A 23,373-nucleotide genomic window follows, 5' to 3' on the forward strand; every position below is an offset into this window, starting at 1 on the left:
CGCTTTGTCTCCACAGCCCCCTCCCCCGCTTCCTCTCTCTATTAACTCCCCCAACAAACGCTCCTTCTCCAGCTCTCTCCTTCTCTTCCGCGGGCGGCCTCCTAGCACTTCCTCCCTCCCTCTCCTGGTGTCACTCTCAGCGTAAGCACCCTCTCCCCTCCCCTCCTCCCCTCCCCTCCTCCCCTCCCCGACGCACCGCCCCACTTATAGCCCGGCGCACCGCGGCAAAGCGCAGACTGCTCCGGCAGCCAGAGAGGCGGGCGCGGCGGTGGCGGTGCGGAGACCCAGTCCAGACGCCAGGCGGCCGCCGCGGGTAGAGTGCTTTCTGGCTCCCTCCCCCGAGTGTACACACAGCCCGCCTCCTTCCGCGGCGCCTGTAGCCGCAGGCTCGCTATCGCCTCCCGAGACTCGCTCCGGGAGACTCTCCGCCGGTCCGGTCAGACGGAGTCTGCCGTGTGGGGCTCGTGAGGCTGAGGCGAACCGCCAGCTGTAGCCGCCCCGAGCCAGTGCCCCAGCACGGTCCTTTGCACGGCCTGCGCCTCATGAGCACCCTTTTCGCCCGGGCAGTCGCTACCGGTTGCAAGGACTGAGACATCCGTCGTCGCCTCCCGCCGGGTAACCCAGGCGAGAACTCAGCTAGCTGCGCACTGAGGCCAGTCGCCACTGCTGTAAGTTTCCCCCACTGTCCCGGACCTGTTGCGGGCGCTGCGGGTTTCAGGGCACGCTTGGCCTGCAGGGGTGTGTTCGCCAGAGAGTATGCATGCGCCCCGGGCTCCGGAGGTCCGACTTAGGCGGAGATGGGGAACAGTTGTTGAGGCGGGGACATCAGTGTTCGCCGCCCTCCACCACGGAAAGCAAGGAGCCGGGCTTCGCGGGAGGGGCCTCCTCTCGGCGAGCTGCTGGGGGATCGAGGAACAGGTCCGGGGTGCGATGACTCTCCTCCTTCCGAAGAAAGGACTGCTTCCCTGGGGGGTGGATTTCCCGCTGCCTCATACTTAGCAGTCTCCAGGGAGGGCCAACGCAGGGGTGGGGGGCTGGCCTTCGTTGCGCCCTACTAGGCACAGTGAACACGCGCGCGGACATCCCTCGTGAGGGCGCGTTCGCCCTTGCGGAACGTCTGTAGGAAATGAATGAAAACCGGATTTTTTCCCTGAAAAATTAGTTTCTTCTTATGCAAGTACAGTATTTGGCCTTTCGTGTAACATTATTAGTTTTGAAGGACAAGAATTGCTGGGCGGGGTACAAATGAACCATTGAATTTTTGCGATTTGTAATTTGGTGTCGCCCTGAAAGGCTCGGCCAGCATGTTAAAGAGCGTTGCAAGTGTTTTAGGGGACTGCACGGTGAATTGCCTTTCTTGTTAACAAGATCTTTATAGTGTTGTTCCATTGTTACCAATAACGCAAAATGCCCCAGAAAATCTGCATAGTTTCTCCTTTGATTTCGTGGAGATCAGGTGAAAAACCTAAAGAGATGTGACTGGGACGCACAGAGTTGGAGGCAGAGAGCCTGGGAAAGGAGCTTTAAGGGAACTGAAGTTACTGTGAGTAGAAGCCCTTTTGATGTTCAGGGTAATAGCAGCCCTTTTCTCATCTTCTTTGTAGATGCAGGTTAAGTATATGTGTGCATTTTTTGGACACTTCCTTGGCATGCAGATATTCCTCTGGGGGCTTAAAAATGCCAGAAGGATGATTCATTTTATGTTGAAGGTGTGCTTAGTGACTATAGAAATGATTTCTGTTGATAGTTTGATGTTTGCATAATTCTAAACCAGAAAGCAACTTTTCCCATGGGTCATCCAGTACATCTTTTATTTTCATCAAATATTGCTGCAAGAATGTTGACTTTTGACTGTGACATGCTTCTCCATCTGGATGTCATCCAAGAGGACAGGCTAGGTTCTTCCTGTTGGCTTTGTGGGCCAACCTGGAAAATGCAGGCACATCAGTGTAGGATGCACAGAGATGAGGGTCCTAGAACCTAAGGTCTTCAAGTTTTCGTAAGTATAGGTCTGCTTGTAAGTGGCATTTGACACCACCCGGTGTCTAGTGCTCAGGGAAACTGTTCTGGGATCCTGGGATTCCTGCTCAGTGTGCTTACAGTGCTGTGTGTGCACCTTGTGCGGGTCCCTCATTCTGAAGCAAGAGCTGCGTTTGCTCTTAGCCTGAAAAGAGGCAGCTTTTGAGGTTGCTTTGGAAACATCAGCTTTAAAAAAAAAGGTGTAGCTACTCATTTGGAATTTTTGTAAGTATTTAAACTATCTTGTAAATACCTACGGCTTAAAATCTTCCTCCAAGTGCTTCAGATAAAATCTACTAATTCAAAGGACAACTAAAGTATCAGTGATGCTAATATAGGTTTTAACACATTGGAAACCTAGGGTGTTCACATAGGATCATACCTGTTGTTCTTCATAGCATTGGGCACCGGTTACAAAAAAAAGAAAGAAAGAAAAAAGAAAAGGACTAGACTTGTAGAGGCTTAGCTTGAGGTGGGGGTGAGGCTTGGCTCCTCAACATTTGTTATAGCTAAGAGACTAATGGATGTTTGTAAAGTCTTTGTAACACCAGAGCCTGTGACTTTGTTGCTTGTTTTCTTCCACTAACTGGTGTTTACTCATAAGGAAAAGCTACATTCCAAACTAAAGGAAAACAAGTTGCATCACCTAGTGGGATGTAGCCTGTGTGGTAAAAGCAAGTTAGGCGCCTGCTTTTGTTTTCTGTGCCACAGCGGGTTCGGGAAGTGCCATCTAGTATCTAGCCTGTGAACCTGTGGTAAGTTACTCATTTGCATTTATCAACCATTCCTGAGATATAAATTAAAAATAAATATCCAAATGGTGGAAGGAAACAAGCAGGCCATCTGTTTCAGCTGTGCTGCAAGGACCCACTGTTCTGAGTTCGGAATGGATACTGTAACCGCCCAGTTTTCTCCTCTGGGATAAACAACTTCCTTAGGAATCCTCTGACAGGCAGGTGTTTGAAGCCTTTATTCCTTTGAAGTAAAAGAGAGGTATTTTTTTTTTTTTGCATGTTTTTCAATTTTTGAAGATACATGGTAGGGATTTCCTATGTCTTTAGGCTACAATTTACTTACTGAGGAAAGCCAAAGATAGCATTAGATTCAATGTCAATTTATATACTGAGGAAAAAACCACTTTGGTCAGCAAATGGATTCTAGGATGGCCCTAAATTAATGATGACTGGCAAAATACACACACACATACACACACGTGTGTGTGTATGTATATACACGTGTGTATATTTTTTGATTTAGATACAGTAATGTTTGCACCTCGAACTCCCTCTGTGCAGACCAGCATTAGCAGGGGCACAAGAATGGTCCTTGTGATGTAGCATCTAATCAGAAGAGAGTGGCAGGTAGATTCTTTGTTTTTGCACCTGGTTTTCCAAGAATTGGTAAAAGTAGGAAGAGCAGAAAAACGGCAGTCATGAGCGTGCCACTCCAGATAGTCTTCCTTTTGTGTGGCCAGGTCCTCGCTGTGGAATCTGTCCAGCAGGAAAGCTGGGTGGCGATGGTGGTCGGGATCTGCTCCGTGTTTCCACCTGGGCCTGCGGGTCCACAGAGTCATGTTGCTATTGGGCCTCTTCTAGCACTCTGTCGTGGTAGGGCTGTCTGGTTAAAAACGATCTGTACCATTTAAATAAGGGTCCTGTCATTGGAGAAGTTGCCTAAGCCTGTGATTTTAATGTTACATTTCCCATTTGTTGTATATTGTGGGGAGGCCAGATCTTAACCAAAGGAATTCTTAATGGAATTAATTAGTAGGTATTTGTTTTACACACAGCTTTATGTTGCATAGGGCATTAAAGCTGGTGCCTGTCCTGGCGTTATGAGAGCTGGAGGCCTGGCATTCTCAGCGGCCCGCAGCGAATCAGCTGGACAAGCACAGGGAGCTGAGAGAGGGATGCCTCGCTCCTCCTGGCTTGTGCTGACACACATTCTCCAGGACTTCAATATCCTGAAAGTTGGCAGTCAGGTTTTCCAAGACGAACCTGCTTTTTCAAGCAGTGACTTCTGTTTTTTAACAGTGTATATATAGTTCAAATAGCTCAAACAGTGTGACCACGAATGCCTCTCCTTATAGGTAGGTAGTTGTCTCTGACTTTGTACAGGAACGGCCGTCCATTATTCAGAACAGTAGGCACCAGAGCCAACAGAAAAATGTTCTGTTTTCTCTGTCCTAAAGGATTGCTGTTTTGTTCTGCTGTCTCACACATCAGTAGCACCCTGCTCAATGGTTTTTGTTTTTGTTTTTGTTTTTGTGTTTTGTGTTTTGTTTTTGTTTCAGGAGTGGAAACAAAATGTCAGTCAGTGTGCACGAGAACCGCAAGTCCAGAGCCAGCAGTGGCTCCATTAACATCTACCTGTTCCACAAGTCTTCCTATGCCGACAGTGTCCTCACTCACCTGAACCTTCTACGCCAGCAGCGCCTCTTCACTGACGTCCTTCTCCATGCCGGAAACAGGACCTTCCCTTGTCACCGGGCAGTGCTGGCTGCCTGCAGCCGCTACTTTGAGGCCATGTTCAGCGGCGGCCTGAAAGAGAGCCAGGACAGCGAAGTCAACTTCGACAACTCCATCCACCCCGAAGTCTTGGAGCTGCTGCTTGACTATGCGTACTCCTCCCGGGTCATCATCAATGAAGAAAACGCAGAATCGCTCCTGGAAGCTGGCGACATGCTGGAGTTTCAAGACATCCGGGATGCCTGTGCAGAATTCCTGGAGAAGAACCTGCACCCCACCAACTGCCTGGGCATGCTGCTGCTGTCCGATGCACACCAGTGCACCAAGCTGTACGAACTCTCCTGGAGGATGTGTCTCAGCAATTTCCAAACCATCAGGAAGAATGAAGATTTCCTCCAGCTGCCCCAGGACATGGTAGTGCAGCTCTTGTCCAGCGAAGAGCTGGAGACAGAAGATGAAAGGCTCGTGTACGAGTCTGCAATTAACTGGATCAGCTACGACCTGAAGAAGCGCTACTGCTACCTCCCAGAGCTGTTGCAGACTGTGAGGCTGGCTCTCCTGCCAGCCATCTATCTCATGGAGAATGTGGCCATGGAGGAGCTCATCACCAAGCAGAGGAAGAGCAAGGAGATTGTGGAAGAGGCCATCAGGTGCAAGCTGAAAATCCTGCAGAACGATGGTGTGGTAACCAGTCTCTGTGCCCGCCCTCGGAAAACAGGCCACGCCCTCTTCCTCTTGGGAGGGCAGACTTTCATGTGTGACAAACTGTATCTGGTAGACCAGAAGGCCAAAGAAATCATTCCCAAGGCCGACATCCCCAGTCCGAGAAAAGAGTTCAGTGCGTGCGCCATTGGCTGCAAAGTGTACATCACCGGGGGCCGGGGCTCTGAAAACGGAGTCTCCAAAGATGTCTGGGTTTATGATACCCTGCATGAGGAGTGGTCCAAAGCCGCTCCCATGCTGGTGGCCAGGTTTGGCCATGGCTCAGCTGAACTGAAGCACTGCCTGTATGTGGTCGGGGGGCACACAGCTGCAACCGGCTGCCTCCCAGCCTCCCCATCAGTCTCTCTAAAGCAAGTAGAACATTACGACCCCACAACCAACAAATGGACAATGGTGGCCCCACTCCGAGAAGGCGTGAGCAATGCCGCAGTGGTGAGCGCCAAACTTAAGCTGTTTGCTTTCGGAGGTACCAGCGTCAGTCATGACAAGCTCCCCAAGGTTCAGTGTTATGATCAATGTGAAAACAGGTGGACGGTACCGGCCACCTGTCCCCAGCCCTGGCGTTACACAGCAGCCGCGGTGCTGGGTAACCAGATTTTTATTATGGGGGGAGACACCGAGTTCTCCGCCTGCTCCGCTTACAAGTTCAACAGTGAGACTTACCAGTGGACCAAGGTGGGAGACGTGACAGCCAAGCGCATGAGCTGTCATGCTGTGGCCTCCGGAAACAAACTCTACGTGGTGGGAGGCTACTTTGGCATTCAGCGGTGCAAAACTCTGGACTGCTATGACCCGACGCTGGATGCGTGGAACAGCATAACCACAGTCCCGTACTCGCTGATACCCACTGCGTTCGTCAGCACCTGGAAGCATCTGCCGTCTTAAATGCAGTGCATCCCACAGAAGGTGAGGACGAGGTAAGGAGTCAGTTTAGCTGTAAGTATGTGTGTAATTAAGCCAGCTGTGTAAATTTGTGGGTGGAGCGAGGCATGGCCCGTACAGCTTATCCTATAGAAATACTACACAAACTACAAGGATGAAAGAACTTGCACCCTGGAACTTTTGTGCTAACCACAACTGCACCCTGTTCCCAACTATGACATGCATAAGCCAGTGGTTCTCAGCCTTTACCTAAGCCTCAAAATCTCCAAAAGCTTTGCAATAACTGCCCAGCCCAGAGACTTGGTTTCATTCCCCCTGGGTGGCGCCCAGGAATTGGCATTTTGAGAAAGTTTTCCAGTGATTCTAATGTACACCAGGTTGAGAACCCCTGGCCTACATTAATAATGCCAACTAGTATTTAGGGAGCCCTCACTGTGTGTCTGGAGTTGGGCTGTGTGTTTGCATGGGTGGTTTCATGTAATAATATCTCACAGCAGCCATGTGAGATATTATTACTAGAGCATTTTATGGTTGGAAACAGAGGTTAAGTTGCCCAAGGTCACAGAGCTAGTAGGCTGAAGAATTGGTCAAGAAAGCCACCCAGCCAGCCTGGCTCCAGAGCATAAGCACTTGAGCATCATACTGAACTGCCACTTAATAAACTTGAACTTCACGTGGGTGTCACTGCAGGAGATAGTTGTTGATAGTCAAATTTAGCTTCCGCAAGCCCTTTCTGGAATGAAGCATGGTTTTAAAAAATTGAATGTTCACATTTATTTCTAGTTTATTCTCTCCAAAATTATTTATTAGCTTTTTTTCCTCAAATGTCTTAGCTTCAGAAGGAAATTTAGGTCTGTCCTTGTAAAAGGTTGCACCTGTGTTGTGTAAGTTTGTCTGATGTGTGGACACACTGAGCCACGTCAGTGGCCCTTACAGCAGCTTTTCAGAGTTAATCAGACAGGCCGACCCTATTGTCAGGGCTAACAAAAGTTGTGTTTCTGTGTCATATGTCTGAGTGCATAATGCCTGTCTTGTGTACTTAAGAGTGTATAATACTCTTGGCTCAAATAATTAATAGGCCCACACAGTTCAGTGTTCGCAGAGTTGATGGCCGTTTTGCTGTGGGGAAGCCTTCCTGGGGGACTGGCCCCGCTCACTTGGGCGCATAGCTAAACGCAGCCCAGGGCACACAGGGAGTGCTGCTGTGTTTCGGTGGCTCGTGGGCTTATTACATTGCTAATAATAAAATCGAAACTCCGCTTTGGAGGAACTGCAATGAAAACTAACTCCTCATTTGGAAACTCTTGGCTCTATAATTCCTAGTAGGTTTCACACCTTTGAAGGGAACTTCCAACAGGGAAAGCAGAAGAAATTAGGGGTTACCGCAAGCAAAGCAAAGTGGGATTTTGACTTGTTTGTCTTTTCTTTCCTCATTTCTCAGAGCTCATTTAGAAAAAACAACCATGAAAATTGGCCTCACTTTCACACTTAATCTTTCTGTTTATTTCATTTCTGCAGTTATCTCCTCCAGCCTATTCCAGGTAGTAGAGTTCTTAGTACTATAATGTTTCCTCGGAATGAAACTCCTCCAAAGGCGCGGGAGCAGTCGGAAGCCTGCTCTGGGGAGCGACTGGCTCACAGCGTGCCACACCAAACTGGTTTTTGCAGCCTTGCTGGCAACTCAGTAATCCTGAATAAACAAATGCTTTGAAAGTGGTTATTTCATTTGTGATATGAATGCATGACTCACCTCTAAAGCTGGTTTAAAGAACCTCCTAGGGTAAAGCATCAATTAACAGCACACTAGGTTGGATGTTTGTCCAGAACTGACTCTATTTGCATAGGAAAGCCATAAAAGTTGCCCGTGGTGGCGGTGCTTCTGAACGGTCACTGGTAGAGTGGTGGGCATCTTGGAACAAGGTAAGGAAGTTGAGGCAGAGAGAGAACCCCTGTGTGTTCATTGCAGTTCTGATTCTAGGCTGCAGTCTGGCCCTGTGTGGACACTGTTCCCCTGCCAGATGAGTGGTCTGCATTATGGTCTCCCTGAGGTCTGTCCCATTAGACTTGGGTAAATAGATAAAGGAGGGAGGATCAAAGAACAAGGCGAAAGACCTAGCCCAGTGCCTGGCATATGTTTTCTGTTAAATCGCCTTAGGTGTCCTCTCCTCATTTTAGACCGTAGCTTGCAGTGGAGTTAGCTTGGTGTGTGGTGGGGAATGAGGTTTCTTGGACTGTTTCTTGGACTATCTTCTTGCTATCTCTATGCTTCATTTTTGGTGCCTCCTTTCTCAGCCCAAAGTACGTTGGCAAACACTTGAATTCGTCCTACCCCGAATATGTGAACCTCCTCACACACATGCGGTCCCGTGGAAACGGAGCTACTATAATGGTGTTAGGTTCTGTGTGAATTAACATCCTCTCCACCCTTGGTGCTACCTGCTGGAGTCAAGCACAGAACAATGAAATTGCACAGGGCCAGGGTCTCCTTCTTAAAAGGCAGTGTGGGCCTGATCAAAGCCACTCCTGCAGTTCCCACAGGGAGGGTGTTGATTTAAATCCCCTAAGTTTACTGCACACAGATAGTGTTAAAACACTTAAGCCAGAGGGAGGGGCGGGAAAGCGGCCGTGTGTAGCTATCAGTCCTAACCTGCAAAAACTTCTAGGACGTCTCTTTGCTCCCCTCTTTGCTCTCCAAATGGAGGGGCTCAAGGAATGAATACAGTGTTAACAAAAAATTTGCCGTGGTCTGCAAGCTCATCCATCAAGGAGATTTTAACAGGACTCCTGCTGCTTGTCAACAGGTGGGAGGGGCCAAAAGCAAATGACTTTTGATTAGTCTGCATTTTCACGGAGCTGTGTGGCCCCAGCCTGACTGAACTCAGATTGGGATTTGCTTTGTTTCTTCCCTTTTTGGAGTTTTTATTTTCTTTTGGTGTTCTTTTTTGCCCCAATGTGCAACATCTTGAAATTTTGTATTATTACAAGATACATTCTTTTGGCCTGATGTTGGTATGTAGGTTACAAGGAGGTGGGGTACAGGGATGACACCGTAGCCTAAGGAATGCCGTGAGAGCTGGAATCCCTGTTAGGAAAGGCCAAGAGAAACAACTAATGAAATGAATCAGACTTCTAAACACACACAAGTGAGAAGAATTCAGTGCAAATGATGAGTGGCCCCTCCTGAGTTCTTTTTGCAGAGTTACAGCAATGGGGATGCAGGTTCCTACTTGGGCTGGAAATGCGCTCCATGAGGTCAAACATTTGAAAGACAGGCTCCCTGAGGAATTCCCCTATGTCAGATTAGACCTAAATGGACAGGAAGGGTGGGTAGTGCGAGGAAATGCCAGCTGTGAAAAGTGCAGGCTTTGTGGTCATGGCATCTGCATTTATATTCACACTTCAGGTTGGTAGGTCCTACAGGTAATAACACTGCATTCCATAGCTGCTGTCCCCCCAGTGTGGACTGATGAACTTGGTGAATAAACTCCAGCCTTGGGCTGTTGAGGCCTGGAACGTTGTCTTAGGGAGGGAAGCGAGACTGGTTTCTGACATAGTGAATAGCAGAGATGCATTTCAGTAAGGGTAATATGTCTGCCATCTATATGGTGAATAAGTTGAAGCTGGAATCCTTTATGGTTCCTGGGCCCAGGTAGGTTTGCATAGAAACCTCTCTTGACCCTCTCTGGTGATTGCCTCAAGTGGCTCTGTTTCACCCCGGAGAGGGATTTCGCATGTTGGGAGCTGAAGATGGCAACTGACCATAGCACCTAGCCACACAGGTTTGAGTTAGAACATGTATGTTTGGAAAAGGAGAGAAGACCCCACTTTGGAGCCCATGGATTCGACTGCAGCCATCTGTGTGTGCGTGTGCGTGTTTGGGCGTGCCCTTCCCAGGTCCGCACACTTCCTCCTGAACGTGTGATTGAGACCTTCAGAAGCAATATCGACTGCTCTGTCCTGAGTTTTATTTTTATCATTTTTAAAGATTTTGAGACTATTAACAAAAATGTTGTCCCTCTGTTTTAGCTCAAGAAGCGATTTCTATCTTGGAGAGGCCAGATTTCATGACGAGAAAGAAGAGAAAAGGAGTTGCTGCAAGACTCGGGTTGTGCCATCGGCTGCACCTTGTAAATGCTCCAACTGGACATGAAGGACGGGGTGGGGGAGGGGTGGGATTTTCAGTGCAAGTAGCACATGGTTTAAATATGAATGAATGAACCCGTGATCTAGTCCTTGTCTTGTAATTGTGGATTAATGTCAGCGTTAATCAACCCCTCAAAGGGAGAGAAAAGCCGCGCCTTTTCCCTTGCTGTAGCACATTCAGCGTTTGATTTCCATGGGCTCCACCATTTATGTGTAAAATTTGAAATGGTTGTCACCTCTCTCTGAGGAGCAAGCTGAAGCCTCCGCACCAGCTGCTGCTGGAGACTGAGAGCCCGGCGGTGGGGCCAGGAGGGAAGCTGGCCGTGCTGGCTGCGGAGCGAGGACGGTGGACTCCGCTAATCTCCGAGGGGTTGTGCCCCCAGGAAAGTTTCCGGACAATGGGGACATTGTTGGTAGCTGTTTGGTAGATGATCTTTTCTATTTATAAGTGACTTCCAACTTTTCCTTGGCTGTTAAGAAATCTGTGATAGATTTAGCTATTTATTATTTGATGCCTGCATGCTGAAACAATGCTCACAGTTGTCTTCACGTGTATGGACGTGCGTGAATGGTTGTATGTTTTGCACAATTTTGTGGCTGTTGTGATGTGCTTTGCTGCACAAATTGAAAACTTTGGAGTTACAGTGTGGAATATAACTGGAGGGTGGGTTGGGAAGGGGAGGGGTTTTGTAAATGTGAGGACAGGGGAGGGTTACAAAACAGAAACTGACATTACACCCTAGAGGGGGAGAAAGCACGTTTGTTCGACTCACCAACTTAATGGGGTTTCCGGGGCTGCAGTCATGCTGATGGCTCATGGGGCTGCAGGGGGTGGGGGGAGGGCTTCCTTCTGCCTCTTCCCATCTGATTCACCTCCTTCGGTCTCAGCTACTGAAATGTGGAAAGGACCAAATTGCGTTGCAGTTTTTTTCTTTGTGTAATATCCTGGAAGATTCTATGGAATAGTTCTGTATATAGGGCACAGGTAAAGACAGAGCCCAAAGTTTGTTGTTTATTTATTTATTTATTTACCCTGTGAGAATGCTTGTCCATAACCACAGTTAACAGGGGAAAAAGTGAATTATCACAGACATGAGTTCATTCACTCACCCGATTTGCTTGACCTGGACCTGTTGATCTCCTTGCTGTGCAGCTCAGCAAGTGTGACAAGTTCCCCATGACAAAATTAACATCGCAACAGTGTACACCTCAGTGCTCACCTGGAGGTAAGTCTCCATAAGAACTCTCGGGTGCACAAAAGTGACACATCGGGCCACAACACACCAAAGAATCCTAAGCAGTGGCCGCTGTTGGGGGATCGTTGGGAACTGGTTGTGAATACATTCTTTGCTAGTCTGTGGGCTTGTGTACTCAACATGTGCTGTGATAGGTGTTCATACTAGACTCACATCAGAGCTTCCTCAGAGGCGTCTGGGGAAAGCCGGAGTCTCTGCTCTCGCACTGCTTTCCTTGACATTGCTCTCGTTACTGCGCTTAGAAAATTAGGTGTGAGACTGATACCCGCCTTTCACATTGTGTGTTTGCATTGACAGATAAACCCATAACATTTCTTCCCACCTGAGAACTAGAGACTAATCGTGCATGTCTGTCCGTCCCATGAATAAGTGGGCTAGAGCTGGACCAAAATAAATGTGCCATTGGAATAAAAGAACCACAGTACTTTCCAGCAGTCAGCCTTTCACTCCTAGATGTGTTCTAAGCAATGCAAATGTCTAAGTGCACAATGGCGGCGTGGCCCGGTGTCGTGATATTGTAGCAGTTACAGCTCTGTAGTTTATGATGCAAATAGGCTGAGCTGTGTGTGTCACTGCATGGCTTCTGAAAGCGGGATGAATTTTCTACAGCTGTTTCAGAGTCCTGGTCTGTCCTTGAATCCTCTATTATTTACTGTGTGTGAGCCCGAGGGAGCCATGGTCGGGGTGGGCCCCCAGCCTAAAGGGAACTTTCTGGACTCCCGCTCTTTGAATTGATGTGGGCATTTGGGCTCACTGCTTGACCATTCTCACCCTGTGAAACGTCCCACACTTTGAAGCGAATACAATTCACAGCACAGCGCATACAAAAACCTCGGCGTAAGACGGAGAAGGTTCTTCTTTTTCTGTGGATGGGTTGCTGTGGAAACAAACAACAAAGGGCAGCCTTCCACTTCTGCTGTAATTGTGCAGCCCCCTTTTCTCTGGGCTTGACACCTGTCTGCGTGAGGGCGCCTGGGGCTGAATAGCACCCTTCTCTTGGCTATTGAGTATGTGGTTCACGTACAGAACTCCGTGTAAGTTTAAGAAGTAAAGTGTTCATGTTCTTATGTACTTGTTTCCTACTACTACATTTTTGAGGTTTTGTAAAACTGTTACTTTTTTTTCACAATGTGAAACTGAAGGTCAAATAAATTATTAGAGATTTTCTCTTCATTGTGTGTGTGAATCTTTAGTTAAATACACATGATTTTAGCCATTGAAAATGTGTGCTTTTTCTGGTTTAATCAAAAGGAGGATTATTTCAAATATTTTGAGTGTCTCTTATTTCACTGTTGAGTTATATACTTTTAGTGAAGCAGTTTTGCACATAAGTAATTTTTAATTTTAAAATTTTAAATTTTAAATTTTATCTTGTAGGATAGTTCTTTAAGTAAGGCAAAATACGGGTTATCCATGGTTTAGCATATAAAAAGTCACATACCATGCAATATTAAGACAGCATTTTGGGACAGGGTGGTAGAGGGTAGAAGGGGCCAAGTATATGACGATGGAAGATGGTTCAAGTTTGGGTGGTGGGCACACAGTGCGACATACAGATCACGTGTCACGGAAATGTACACCTGCAACCTACGTGGCCCTAGTGACCAGTGCTAGTTCAATAAGTTAAATAGAAAAAACAATTTGTTCAACATGAGGGCCTGAATGTTTTTCCTACAAATAAAGTACATGAGCTTTAGTTAAAAAAAAAAAAAAAGCATACTTTATGTTAGCAGGAATCTAGTTTTTGTCTTCCTTGTAGGTTATGTTTTGACAGAAGCTCTGAGAAGGGACTAGAGTTCAATCCTCTTCGTCTGACACTGCCTTAGAAATCGCTTAAAGTCAGTGGAACTCTGGGCTTCCCGTTTCCCTGGGGCAGCACAGGAAACCACAGGCCGAACCCCTCTGGTGAACACTTCGCTGCTTCCCAGTTGAACGGCAGCCCAGCTGGCTCAGCTACAGCCCGATGAAGCCTCTCGTCCCCACCTCGTGACTCCTCCTGTCCCAGTGAGATGCTCCTTTGTCATCTTGGGTTAGACCCCTTGCCGTTTTAATGTGCAGAGTAATGTTGGGCATAATCTTTTGGATAGAAAATAAATGCCACCTAATTAGAACTCGGAGAGCTCGCAAGTAGGCAGAGTGCAGTTACAGCCTTTGGACTTTGACCAAGATGCCAGAGCAGATGCCTCAGGTTTTACGGAAGGATCGCTCAGTCCGTGCTGGGCGACGCTGGCCTAGAGCCAAGCCTGGCGAACAAGTGTCCGCAGATCCCATGCGCACGTTGCCGATGACCCATGGAGAGCCTGTTGGTGACACTGTATATGACACCACATGACAGGGAAGAAGGGAGAGTGTGACTGGGAATCTGACACTTAAATGCTGAGGAAAAGCCTTGTTGTCACCACTCAGAAGGGCTGGGAGTGATTCATGTGGAGGCAACCAGGAACCAACTTCACTTTCTGGAGTTCTTTTTCTTTGCCGTCTCAGCTGAAGCATGCACAGGCTGAAGGAAAGAAGACAGCACCCACACGGGGGCCGCATTGGTTTGGATGGCCTTCGTGCGGCTGCACGGAATAGAAGACTGGCCTTGGGGGCTCCTCCACGGTGGTGGAGCCCTGGGCAGGCTGGCTGTCCAGGGCTGAGACGGGACTCCTCCGAGGCCACCGGCATTCTGGGCTCTTCTTTCCGCTTTTCCATCCTGGACGGGGGCCCTTGGTCTCGTACTTTATGGGGCACTTGCGCTTTCCGTGCAGTGCAGCAGTGAGCAGACTAAAGGGAAAGGCCCACTTGGGAGACTTATCTCTCAAGGGCCAGGACGAAGTCATATGAACTCCCAGAGAAACGAGGGAGACAGGGAAGTGGAGCACGGTGCCACGTCACACAAAACTGGTTCCGTAAGCACGAGAGGGAGAACAGATGTTGGATGGGCTGCGGCTGCCCGGGGTCTGTCACGGTGGGTGAGCAAGGGGTCGTTTTCAACAGCAGCCCCGGAACCTGAGCGCTCAGGACCACACCCAGGACGTGCTTCGCACCATCTCATTCAATTCTCACAACAAATCCAGGCAAGTACAAAGAGGTCTCTTAGCATCTCGGAGCCTCCGCTCCTTTATGTGTAAAACGAGGATGATCAATATTCTCTAATAGAAAGATTTAACGTAAATGCAAGAGGAAGCGCCGAGCTCAGTGCTGGCACATGGTAGGTTTTCAGTCCTTTTCAGCTGTCATTTTTAAACACCAGTGGGAGAAATACACCCGGTAAATGTAGACGCGACTGCCTGTCTGTGCTCGGGTTTGTGAGCCCATCGCTTCACTCCTCCTTCACAGTGGCTGTAGGAGAGCAGACATGGTTGCCGCCCCCATTTTGTAGACGAAGAAACAGGTTTTCAGAGATTATTATTGCCCAAAGCAGTGGTGGACCTGGACTTCCAGGCCCGCGAGCCCTGACTTGCTCCTCCTGGTCCAGGTTTGTGGAGGAAGGTGATTCCCGGGGCGGAAGCTGACTGTGGGAAGCCCTGCCTGACCGTCCCCAGTGTCTGGGCAGACTCAGCTTCCTGCGAAGGTCCGAGGAGACCTGTAGCTGTAAGGCCCGCCCCTGGACATAAGGACTAAAGAAGCACATGGAGAGAATCTATAGCGACTCAAAACGTTTCTTGGCCACAGGCTTCTGACGAAAAGATGGTGCAGCATTCAAAAACAAATGGGGGCCCCTGAGTGGCTGTCACACAGAGTCACCCACTGCGCCGTACACTTACGCTTTGTGTACTTTTTTGTACGTGTAATGGCTATTGACTAAGAGACTGAATATGCAAACGGACGATGGCCAGACCATAATAAAAATAGAAATCTGACCCACAACGTGCGGAAACCAGCCCAGGAAAACAACCTGTTACCTACAGAAACTAGCCCAGGAAGCCATTCTGCAACCTGCAAATCCGTCAGACTGGCAGGAAGTCAGACCACTCTCTCTCGCAACTGGCCCCGCAAGTGGAACAAGGCTCCCGGTGACAACTGGCACAAAATGGCCAGGACTTGGTTAATAACTGATACGCCCCCTAACGTTTGTACCTGCTTCCAGCGGAGGGCCAACCAGAGAATCACCCCCAGCTATCACGTAGGAGCCCGCTTCCCCCGCCACCAGCCTCCAATCCGGGCATCCCTCTTCTCCACTAAAACGTTCCCATCCCTCGGCCAAACGCAAGCGGCGGCGGCCGACTCCCTGGCTATAGCTCCCTCCGAACAAATGGCCTTTGCATGTTCTCATTTGTCTGGTCTTGTTTACTTCCACAGACAAATGTTTGTTGAAGAAAGTAATGGTTTCCCCTAAAAAGTTCCCTAAAAATTAAATGGAGTGAGCGGGTTTTCAGAAGGACGCTGTTTTCATCTCAAATGTCAGAGTAAATGAAATGTGCCCAGTAAGTATAGTATGAGGAAAATGGATTTTGAGTTAATGGGGTTGAGATTAGGGCATGTGGTTTGCCAAAAGGAGAGCAGTCGCTGTGTTTGGGAACATTTTGAATAATGCGAGAACACTTGAATAAGTTTCACAGCCGTGTTCACAGTGCACATGAGTGTACGAATAAATTCGAAAACCGAGCAGCTAATTCCTGCTCTGGCCTGTCGCAAATCTTAAGTGCCTCGCCTGTCTGACACATACTCAGACAAGCCATCTGTCCTGCACTGAGTTTAATCACAGACAATGAACGCTAAAGCTCTGTTATTTGTCAGGCATTGGACGACTATGGGCAAGATCTAACTTTCAGAGGAAAAAACATCTACATTGGGGCCTGACTATGAATTAAAAGCAATTTGACTAAGTAAATTATAAATCTACTATAATCTCATCCAGCTCTGCTTATGGCTGTCTTGCTTTGTGGGTCTGGGGGAGACCAGACGAGACAAAGTTTCTGCCTTTCTCTCCGGTCCTGTTTCCTGGGCAACCATAATCTCTATCCGCACAAAGATGGGAGGCTGCGTCCACGAAAGGCAGTTGGAATTGCAGCGAAGTCTCTCACTAATCCTTCTCTTGTGTTATCAGATGATTTGTTTTGTTATGAAAAGTTATTTTACACCCACTTTTTAGATGGTGCTGGAAGTGTGTATCGGAAATCCTAGAAAGGCTGAGAGGATTCCCTCCCCCACCCCGCACAAGATATGCTAACACTGTAACCACGGCAGAGATGAAATCAGCCTCATGGTAGACATATACTGGGCACCTGCAAAGTGGGACTACGGCGTCTCTCTCTGAGGTTCTGATAGACACACAGTGGCAAGGACCCCTGCCCCACTCAGTTGCCCACAGACATTCTGGCCAAGATGCTGCTCCATAATGGCAGGAGAGCCATTGTGAGAGAGTGAATCTTGGGATTTTAAAAATTATTGTATTTTATTGGTTATGCTTTTACAGCTGTCCCAGTTTTTCTCCCTTTGCCCCCCTCCACCCAGCACCCTCCACTCCCTCAGGCAATCCCCCCACCATTGTTCATGTCCATGGGTCCTGCGTGTAAGTTCTTTGGCTGCTCCATTTCCTGTGCTATACTTTACACCCTCATGGCTATTCTGTAACTACCTATTTGTACTTCTCAATCCCCCCACCTCTTCACCCATCCCCCATACCCACTCCCATCTATTTCCAGAAAAGCAGCTTTCCTCTCCCTGCTGTGAAAGAAGACAAAAAGGGCTGAGAAGTGAGCCCACCTAGGGGAACCCTAGTCTGAGATGGCTGCTGCTTGTGCTGGGCTTGGAGATTCCCAGGCGAAGCCAAGCTGTGAACTTAGGCTGACTGCTGCTAGTGTTGGGCCTGGGGCCACTTAGCAAGAGGTATGGGCACTGGGTGCCTACTCAGTGAGCCCACTGAGGCCAGCTGTTTCTTGTTTGAAAGGATTTAGGAAGTTGTGAAGCATGAGCCAAGACCAGCCATTCATGTGGAAAAGCCAATGTTAACAGCTGTAAGAGGAACTGCTTGGGACTCCAGAAGTTTCTTCTACCAACTCAATCCCTGCTGGTTTTTACAGCCAGAAGTTGTGGGGACTTATTGTCCTGGTACTGGTACCCTGGTCTGGGGTGTCTGGTGTGGGGCTGGGACTCTCACTCCCAAGATATCCCTCCCGAATTTGTATCCACCACAAGAGGATGTGGGACCAGCCCGTTCCGTATTCCACTCCTCCTACCAGTTTGGATGGATGTGGTTTCTTTAGTTGTCTAGTTGTCAGAGTTCCATTCAACTCGATTTCTGACAGTTCTTAGTGATGGTTGTTCTATGGTTTAGTTGTAATCTTGATGTGGTTGTGTGAGGAGGCGAGTTATGTTTACCTATGCAACCATCTTGACCAGAAGTCCAGGTGCGCCAAATCTTGGAATTTTGAAATTTGTATAATCAGAAGGGAAGGGAGACTAGCTGAAGATGCCCTCAGGGAGACGTGTCTGGTGTGTCGGGTGGCCCACTTCAATCCCTTTCTGGGACTCCTGAGAGTGCACCCATGCAAGAGATGCAGGGGGTTCAGCCAGCACCGTTTGTTCAAAATGGAAATACCTAAGCCCCATATGGGGGGTTATTAGTCATTCGCATGTGTATGAATGGCTATAAGGCCACTCTGGAGGCTGGGTGGGGGTTGGGAGTGCTGAAAAGCTTCGTCAGAGAACCCTGGGGGTGCTTGTTGAGCGAGACTCAGACACTAAGACACACCCAGGAGAGCACCAGGGGTTGGGGAGCCTGTGGGTGTAGTAGTAGCAGGTGAGAGAAGAATGAGAAAGGCAAAATTTTACTTCAAAATATTATGATTAGGGAGGAGGGAGGGATGAATACATAAAGAACGGAAGATGTTTAGGACCATGAAACTCTGCATGAAATGACAGCGGAGGGTGCATGTCACCCACTTTCAGACCCATAGAGTCTATACCACCAAGAGTGAGCCCCAGTGCATGGTAGGTAGGGCCTTCAGGTGATGCTGATGTGTCAGGTAGGCTCCTAGCAGATGCAGACTGTGGCCAATGCACTGCTGTGGTACAGGGTGTTGGCAGATGGGAGGGTGTGGGGGGTGGGGGCGGGGACATGGGAATTCTGCACTTTGTTCTCGTTCTTGCTGTGACCTAAAACTGCTCTTTAAAACTGTCTATTAAGCCCTGGTTGGTGTGGCTCAGTGGATTGAGTGCTGGCCTGTGAACCAAAGGGTTGCCAGTTCAGTTCCCAGTTGGGGCACATGCCTGGGTTGTGGGCCAGGTCCCCAGTAGGGGCCACGTGAGAGGCAATCACACTTTGATGTTTCTCTCCCTCTCTTTCTCCCTCCCTTCCCTCTCTCTAAAAATAAATAAATAAAACCTTTAAAAAACAATACAAAATAAAAATGTCTATTAAATGTTCCCCTCAATTACATTAAAAACAAAAGTCTTTTGGGGATATCAAATACATCCTTTTTAAAAAAGATTTGATTTATTTATTTTTGGAAAGAGGGGAAGGGAGGGAGAAAGAGAGGGAGAGAAACATCAATCTGTTGCCTCTTGCACACCCCCAACCAGGGACCTGGCCAGCAACCCAGGCATGTGCTCTCCTGGGGAATCAAACCAGCAACCTTTCGATTTGCAGGATGATGCCCAGCCCACTGAGCCACACCAGTCAGGGCCAGATAAATTCTTTAAGGAAGCATATGTGTATACATCTATTTAAAATGTCACCATGGGTGGACTCCGTGTTATGTAAGAAGAGGCTCTTCCTCCCACACCTGTATTCGTTGTCCTAGGACCTGGAATCAGGCCAGCGCCATTGCGGGCCCAGGAAATGGCATCACGATGGCCAACTGGGGAACCCAACCACCAATTAAACCATTGCTGCTGGGAGGGTGTTTTTCCCATATCCCAAGCTACCAACTTCCCCTTTGTCAGAAGCAAATCACTCCTAGCTTAATGACAGCCTGGACCTTGGCAAATACCCACACGTGAATATCTGCACTTGCGGCGTGAGTGCTGACTCGGAGAGTTTAGTTTCTGCAATTTGTTTTCCTCCACAACACTGAGCATTTGAAATTGAATGTATTTTTATTTTCCTTTTCAGGTATTTCTCTGAGCAGAAAACTTCATAAATGGCAGTGTGGGTGTATCAATGTCCATATGTGACTAGAAATTCATTTCTCCATTCATTGGTTTATTTTCTAGAAAAATGAAAAAAAAATAGAGAAGGAATAATAATCCCAGATGGAAGGTAGTAACATTGAAAGAGATAAACCACACCATTTGGGAAGAACAATGGGTCTTTCAAAACATTCTCCCAAAGCCAACTAAAGATGGCTGGTGGGAAGCAGAGCGTTTCTCTCAGATGGCAGCAGGTTGGTCTTGCTGGTCTGTGCTCCTCAAACTTTTTGTGAGGCACCTTTCAGCTTCGGGGTCCCCCAGGGTGGAGAAGTGCAGGCACAGAGGCACAGTGGGGGTGGGGTCGAAGTGGCTGGCTGCCCTGTATTTCCAGTGAACTGGAGAGAAGGCTGTTAGGAGGATGGGTCTAGGGCAGTGACTACCTGTATAACCTTCGAATGCCCTTCAAAACCCACACCCAGGAGCAGAGGACCAAGGAGCCCTGAGGTCTCTGAACTGACTCTGCTTATGCTCCTACATGGAACATTCAGGAAGGAGCACAGGCTGGGGCTAAGCTGTCATTAGAAGGACCTTTCCTTTCTGAGAACAAGGGCAGGAGTGATCCTCCTCTGCATCTCTGAGAAGGCTTAGAGGTGCTTTCTTGGAACCAGAGAGGAAAGGAGGGGGCATGGGGCTTCTGCGATTGCACCTGGAAAGCAGGCACCAGGCATCAGTCCTCAGTGGGGAGCAGAAAGCGGGAAATCAGAGACAGAGAAAGGAGAAGGTGGGCCCATCTCTCCCTTCTCCAGGTTGGGCTTGCGCATAGTCACCCTTGTTCACGGGGGGCCTGGAAAGGCACGAGAGAGTCTGTGACGGGTATAGCCTTGGTGTCTGTAATGTACGGGACTGGGTAGGACCTGCAAGGCAGAAAGGCGGAGAGATGAGTAGATGGAGCGGTTCATGCCCGACACAGGAGCCCACTACCAGTGGGAGACGTCAGTGTTTAGAAAAGTATTTTCTATCCTCCCTTCCTGCACGAGGCTCAGACCGGCACTGTGGCCCGAATGCTCTCCCAGCCTTCTCTGGTCCAACCGCTCATCTGCAGAGGCCTTTCTCCTTGTGCATCTCTTGCTGGTCTAATCCTCTGTTGACGTGTGTTCATGGAGAATCCAAACTAACGCAGGAGGGTCGCAGCTGAAGACTAAGATCATAATTACGCCCTGCCTGTCACCTCACCCTGTGGCACTGTGATTTCATGTGGGCAAGGCCGGTGCGGTGCAGGTGACTGGAGGGCTCTTAGGACGGATGAGATCACCCCAGTGGCCCAGCTTTTAGCATCTCTGTTTCAGACGGCTACTTTCTTCACTTTCATTTTTATATTCGGGGAGATGACTAAATGTTTTTGAAAACTTCTTTGTATTTGGCAACCATCTGCCAGAGCACAGGGATATGATTGCTCTGTTCACAACCAAGCTGCAATTTTCGGCAGAATTTTCAGAGCATCTCAGCATCTAACAACTCATGAAAACCTGGCGGTAATTTCAGGATACATAACATCTGCTTATTTCATTTTGTTACAAGTCACCTGGGCGAAAACTCTTCCTCACTCTGCCTCATAAATGAGCTAATACGCAATTAGAACGCTCTGGTTAATAGCAATAGCACTCATCCTGCAGCTTTCCGTAACAGGGCCTTAAAGGTAATGGCACTTCTCCACGCTAACAAAACCAAACCATTATTTTTCTTTGGAGCTCGAATGGGCTGTTTGCTAATGTTTTACCAGCACTAATAGCTTATCCTCTGAGGAGAAAGTAGTGTTGGTTTCTTTAAGAAGAAATGACTCCTTTTATCTGGGGGTTTTGAATAAAAGGATTTGGGAGCCATTTAACGTGCATTTTAGAACAACGAGGTTCTATAACAGCGCCACGGCCCACCATTTCTGATCGTTTTAACAAGCACAGCTATTACCCCTATTCAGGATTTTCCAAAGGAGACCTTTGAGCATTGTTATGAAATAAATACCTAGTGCCTGAGTTCCACAGTTACTTTTCTCCAGTTTTTTTTTTCAGTCTGCTCTAATGTTACTCAGGGAAAGTGTGTTGATTCAAGGTATCTGCGAGCAACTGCCTGCTTTGGGAGCCGCAGGGAGCCCGCACTGATCACCGTCCATGTATTCATGTCCTGACCTGCCAGCTGTGTCTTTCTCCAAGGTCAGTTTTCTGTTTCTGATACTTTTGGAAGACGACCAAAGGACACTGTGTTGAAAAAGACCACTAATGGGTGCCAGTATCGTGATACCTTCGGCCAGGGCCTGCTTTGCAGCTGCAGCTTCCACCCTGCATTGGGGTCCCTCAGCAGAATGAGGAGAGGGTAGGAAAGGACTGAAAAGAGTCACAACCGGGGCCCAGTGGGAAGGGGGAAGTTCCCGTTCAGGGCTCCACGCAGGCTTTGCCCGGACCCTCCCTCTGCCCCTGACACAACGCCCTCACAATATCGTGGGATTGGAACTGACTTCCAGTCTGGGTTTCATGGTCGGCCTTGAGTCCTGACTCTCAACCTGTGCTTAACTTTCTGTGGTGACAATAAAAGCTTATTAAAGAGCTGACACAGTGTTTTCAACCTTCAGCTCATTGCTGTGATTCACTTAAAGGTCTTAAGGAAGGGGAAGAAGAAACCATATTAGTCACAGGGAAAAAAAGAGTTTGGAGCCTCCTTGTTTATGTCATGCAGTTATTTGTAGTTTGAGAGTTATTAAATGGCTTCTGCGAAGAGCCCCGTCTGTTGAAATGTGAACAGCAGGCGATGCAGCTAAGCCCAAGCAGCGTGCTGCCCTTCATCCACTTGAAATGTTATTGAAGAGCGAAAATAGAATCACTGACAGCCACATGCCTCTTGCAAATTCATCCTGAGAATTTAAGCGAAGGAGAAATGACAGATGATGAGGAAGAGGTTTTTTTAAATCCAGAAAAAGTTGACTGGAGAGTTTTCATGTTTCAGCTCGATAAAAATAATGTCAAACTTCTTTTTACCAAAATTAAAATATTGAAGTAACTTGGTTGGGCTGTTCCCTTTACAGTGTGATGAATAAAGCCAGGTGTATTTAAATAGTAATGAGTACTCAACGTGTTCTTTCACCTGGTAGTCACAGTCCTGGGCGAGAGCACTGTCCTGGGAACTGGGGGACGTGCTCTGGGGGTGAGGTCAGGATCGCGTGTGGCCCCGTGTCCGTGTCCGAGGGCCCGCAGACGTGCACCCGCAGACCTGAGTGAGAGGTGATGGGAACACGTTAGCTTGCTACTGGAGGGTAATTTTTTTTAATTTCCCAGTTTTTGAAAAATAATAAGGTAGATTCTCAGTTAAGCCATTTATTATGCAAAAAAATTTTGAAAGCCATTAAGAATGACTTAGGCTTAAGAGCTGTTAAACGAGAATTGTTTGAAATTTGGGACACACCTTTCCACAGAGAGGGTGTTACCCTTGATGGGCGGAGTTCCCACGATGGCCTTGAAGTGTCTGGGGCCACACAGAGCTGACCCGCAATACCACACTCGCTTGGTCTCTGATGAATTTTGTCATGGGGGGAGCAAGGAGGATCAATCATAGCCTAGATGTTAATCTGAAACCTGCATTTTTCTCTTAATATGCCACTGAGTTCTTCCCATGTGAATGTTTTTTGAATCGTGTTCTCTTTTCCCTAAAGGGTGCTGGGCATCTTGACATGAGGAGTAGAGCAGGCACCCTGGCCTTGCTTCTGTGTCACCCACCTGGCAGGTGTAGCCGAGCAGGGACGGTCCTCATTCTGTCCCGTGTCATGTCCTCTGGGCCCC

The 23,373-nt window shown here is 48.2% G+C and overlaps 1 protein-coding gene across 2 annotated transcripts; it reads left to right on the plus strand.

The window, feature by feature from the left end:
• The first annotated feature begins 253 nt into the window (after positions 1 to 253).
• On the plus strand, positions 254 to 12,664 carry ENC1 (ectodermal-neural cortex 1). 2 transcript variants are annotated; one of them, XM_045847969.1, is made up of 3 exons: positions 254 to 668; positions 4,313 to 6,127; positions 10,119 to 12,664. In XM_045847969.1, the coding sequence occupies exon 2, from the start codon at positions 4,326 to 4,328 to the stop codon at positions 6,093 to 6,095; it is 1,770 nt and encodes a 589-aa protein (XP_045703925.1). In that variant the 5' UTR covers positions 254 to 668; positions 4,313 to 4,325; the 3' UTR covers positions 6,096 to 6,127; positions 10,119 to 12,664. The 2 variants fall into 2 exon arrangements, with proteins under 2 accessions (XP_045703925.1, XP_045703926.1); XM_045847970.1 differs by having other exon boundaries at positions 4,313 to 6,116.
• Positions 12,665 to 23,373: the final 10,709 nt, after the last annotated feature.

This window comes from Phyllostomus hastatus, unplaced genomic scaffold, assembly GCF_019186645.2.
Source record: "Phyllostomus hastatus isolate PE091 unplaced genomic scaffold, TTU_PhHast_1.1 phas_contig_58, whole genome shotgun sequence".
Classification (NCBI taxonomy): Eukaryota; Metazoa; Chordata; class Mammalia; order Chiroptera; family Phyllostomidae; genus Phyllostomus; species Phyllostomus hastatus.

Coding starts and splice junctions, on each gene's coding strand:
- ENC1 (XM_045847969.1), top strand. CDS start 4,326: ATGTCAGTCAGTGTGCACGAGAACCGCAAGTCCAGAGCCAGCAGTGGC.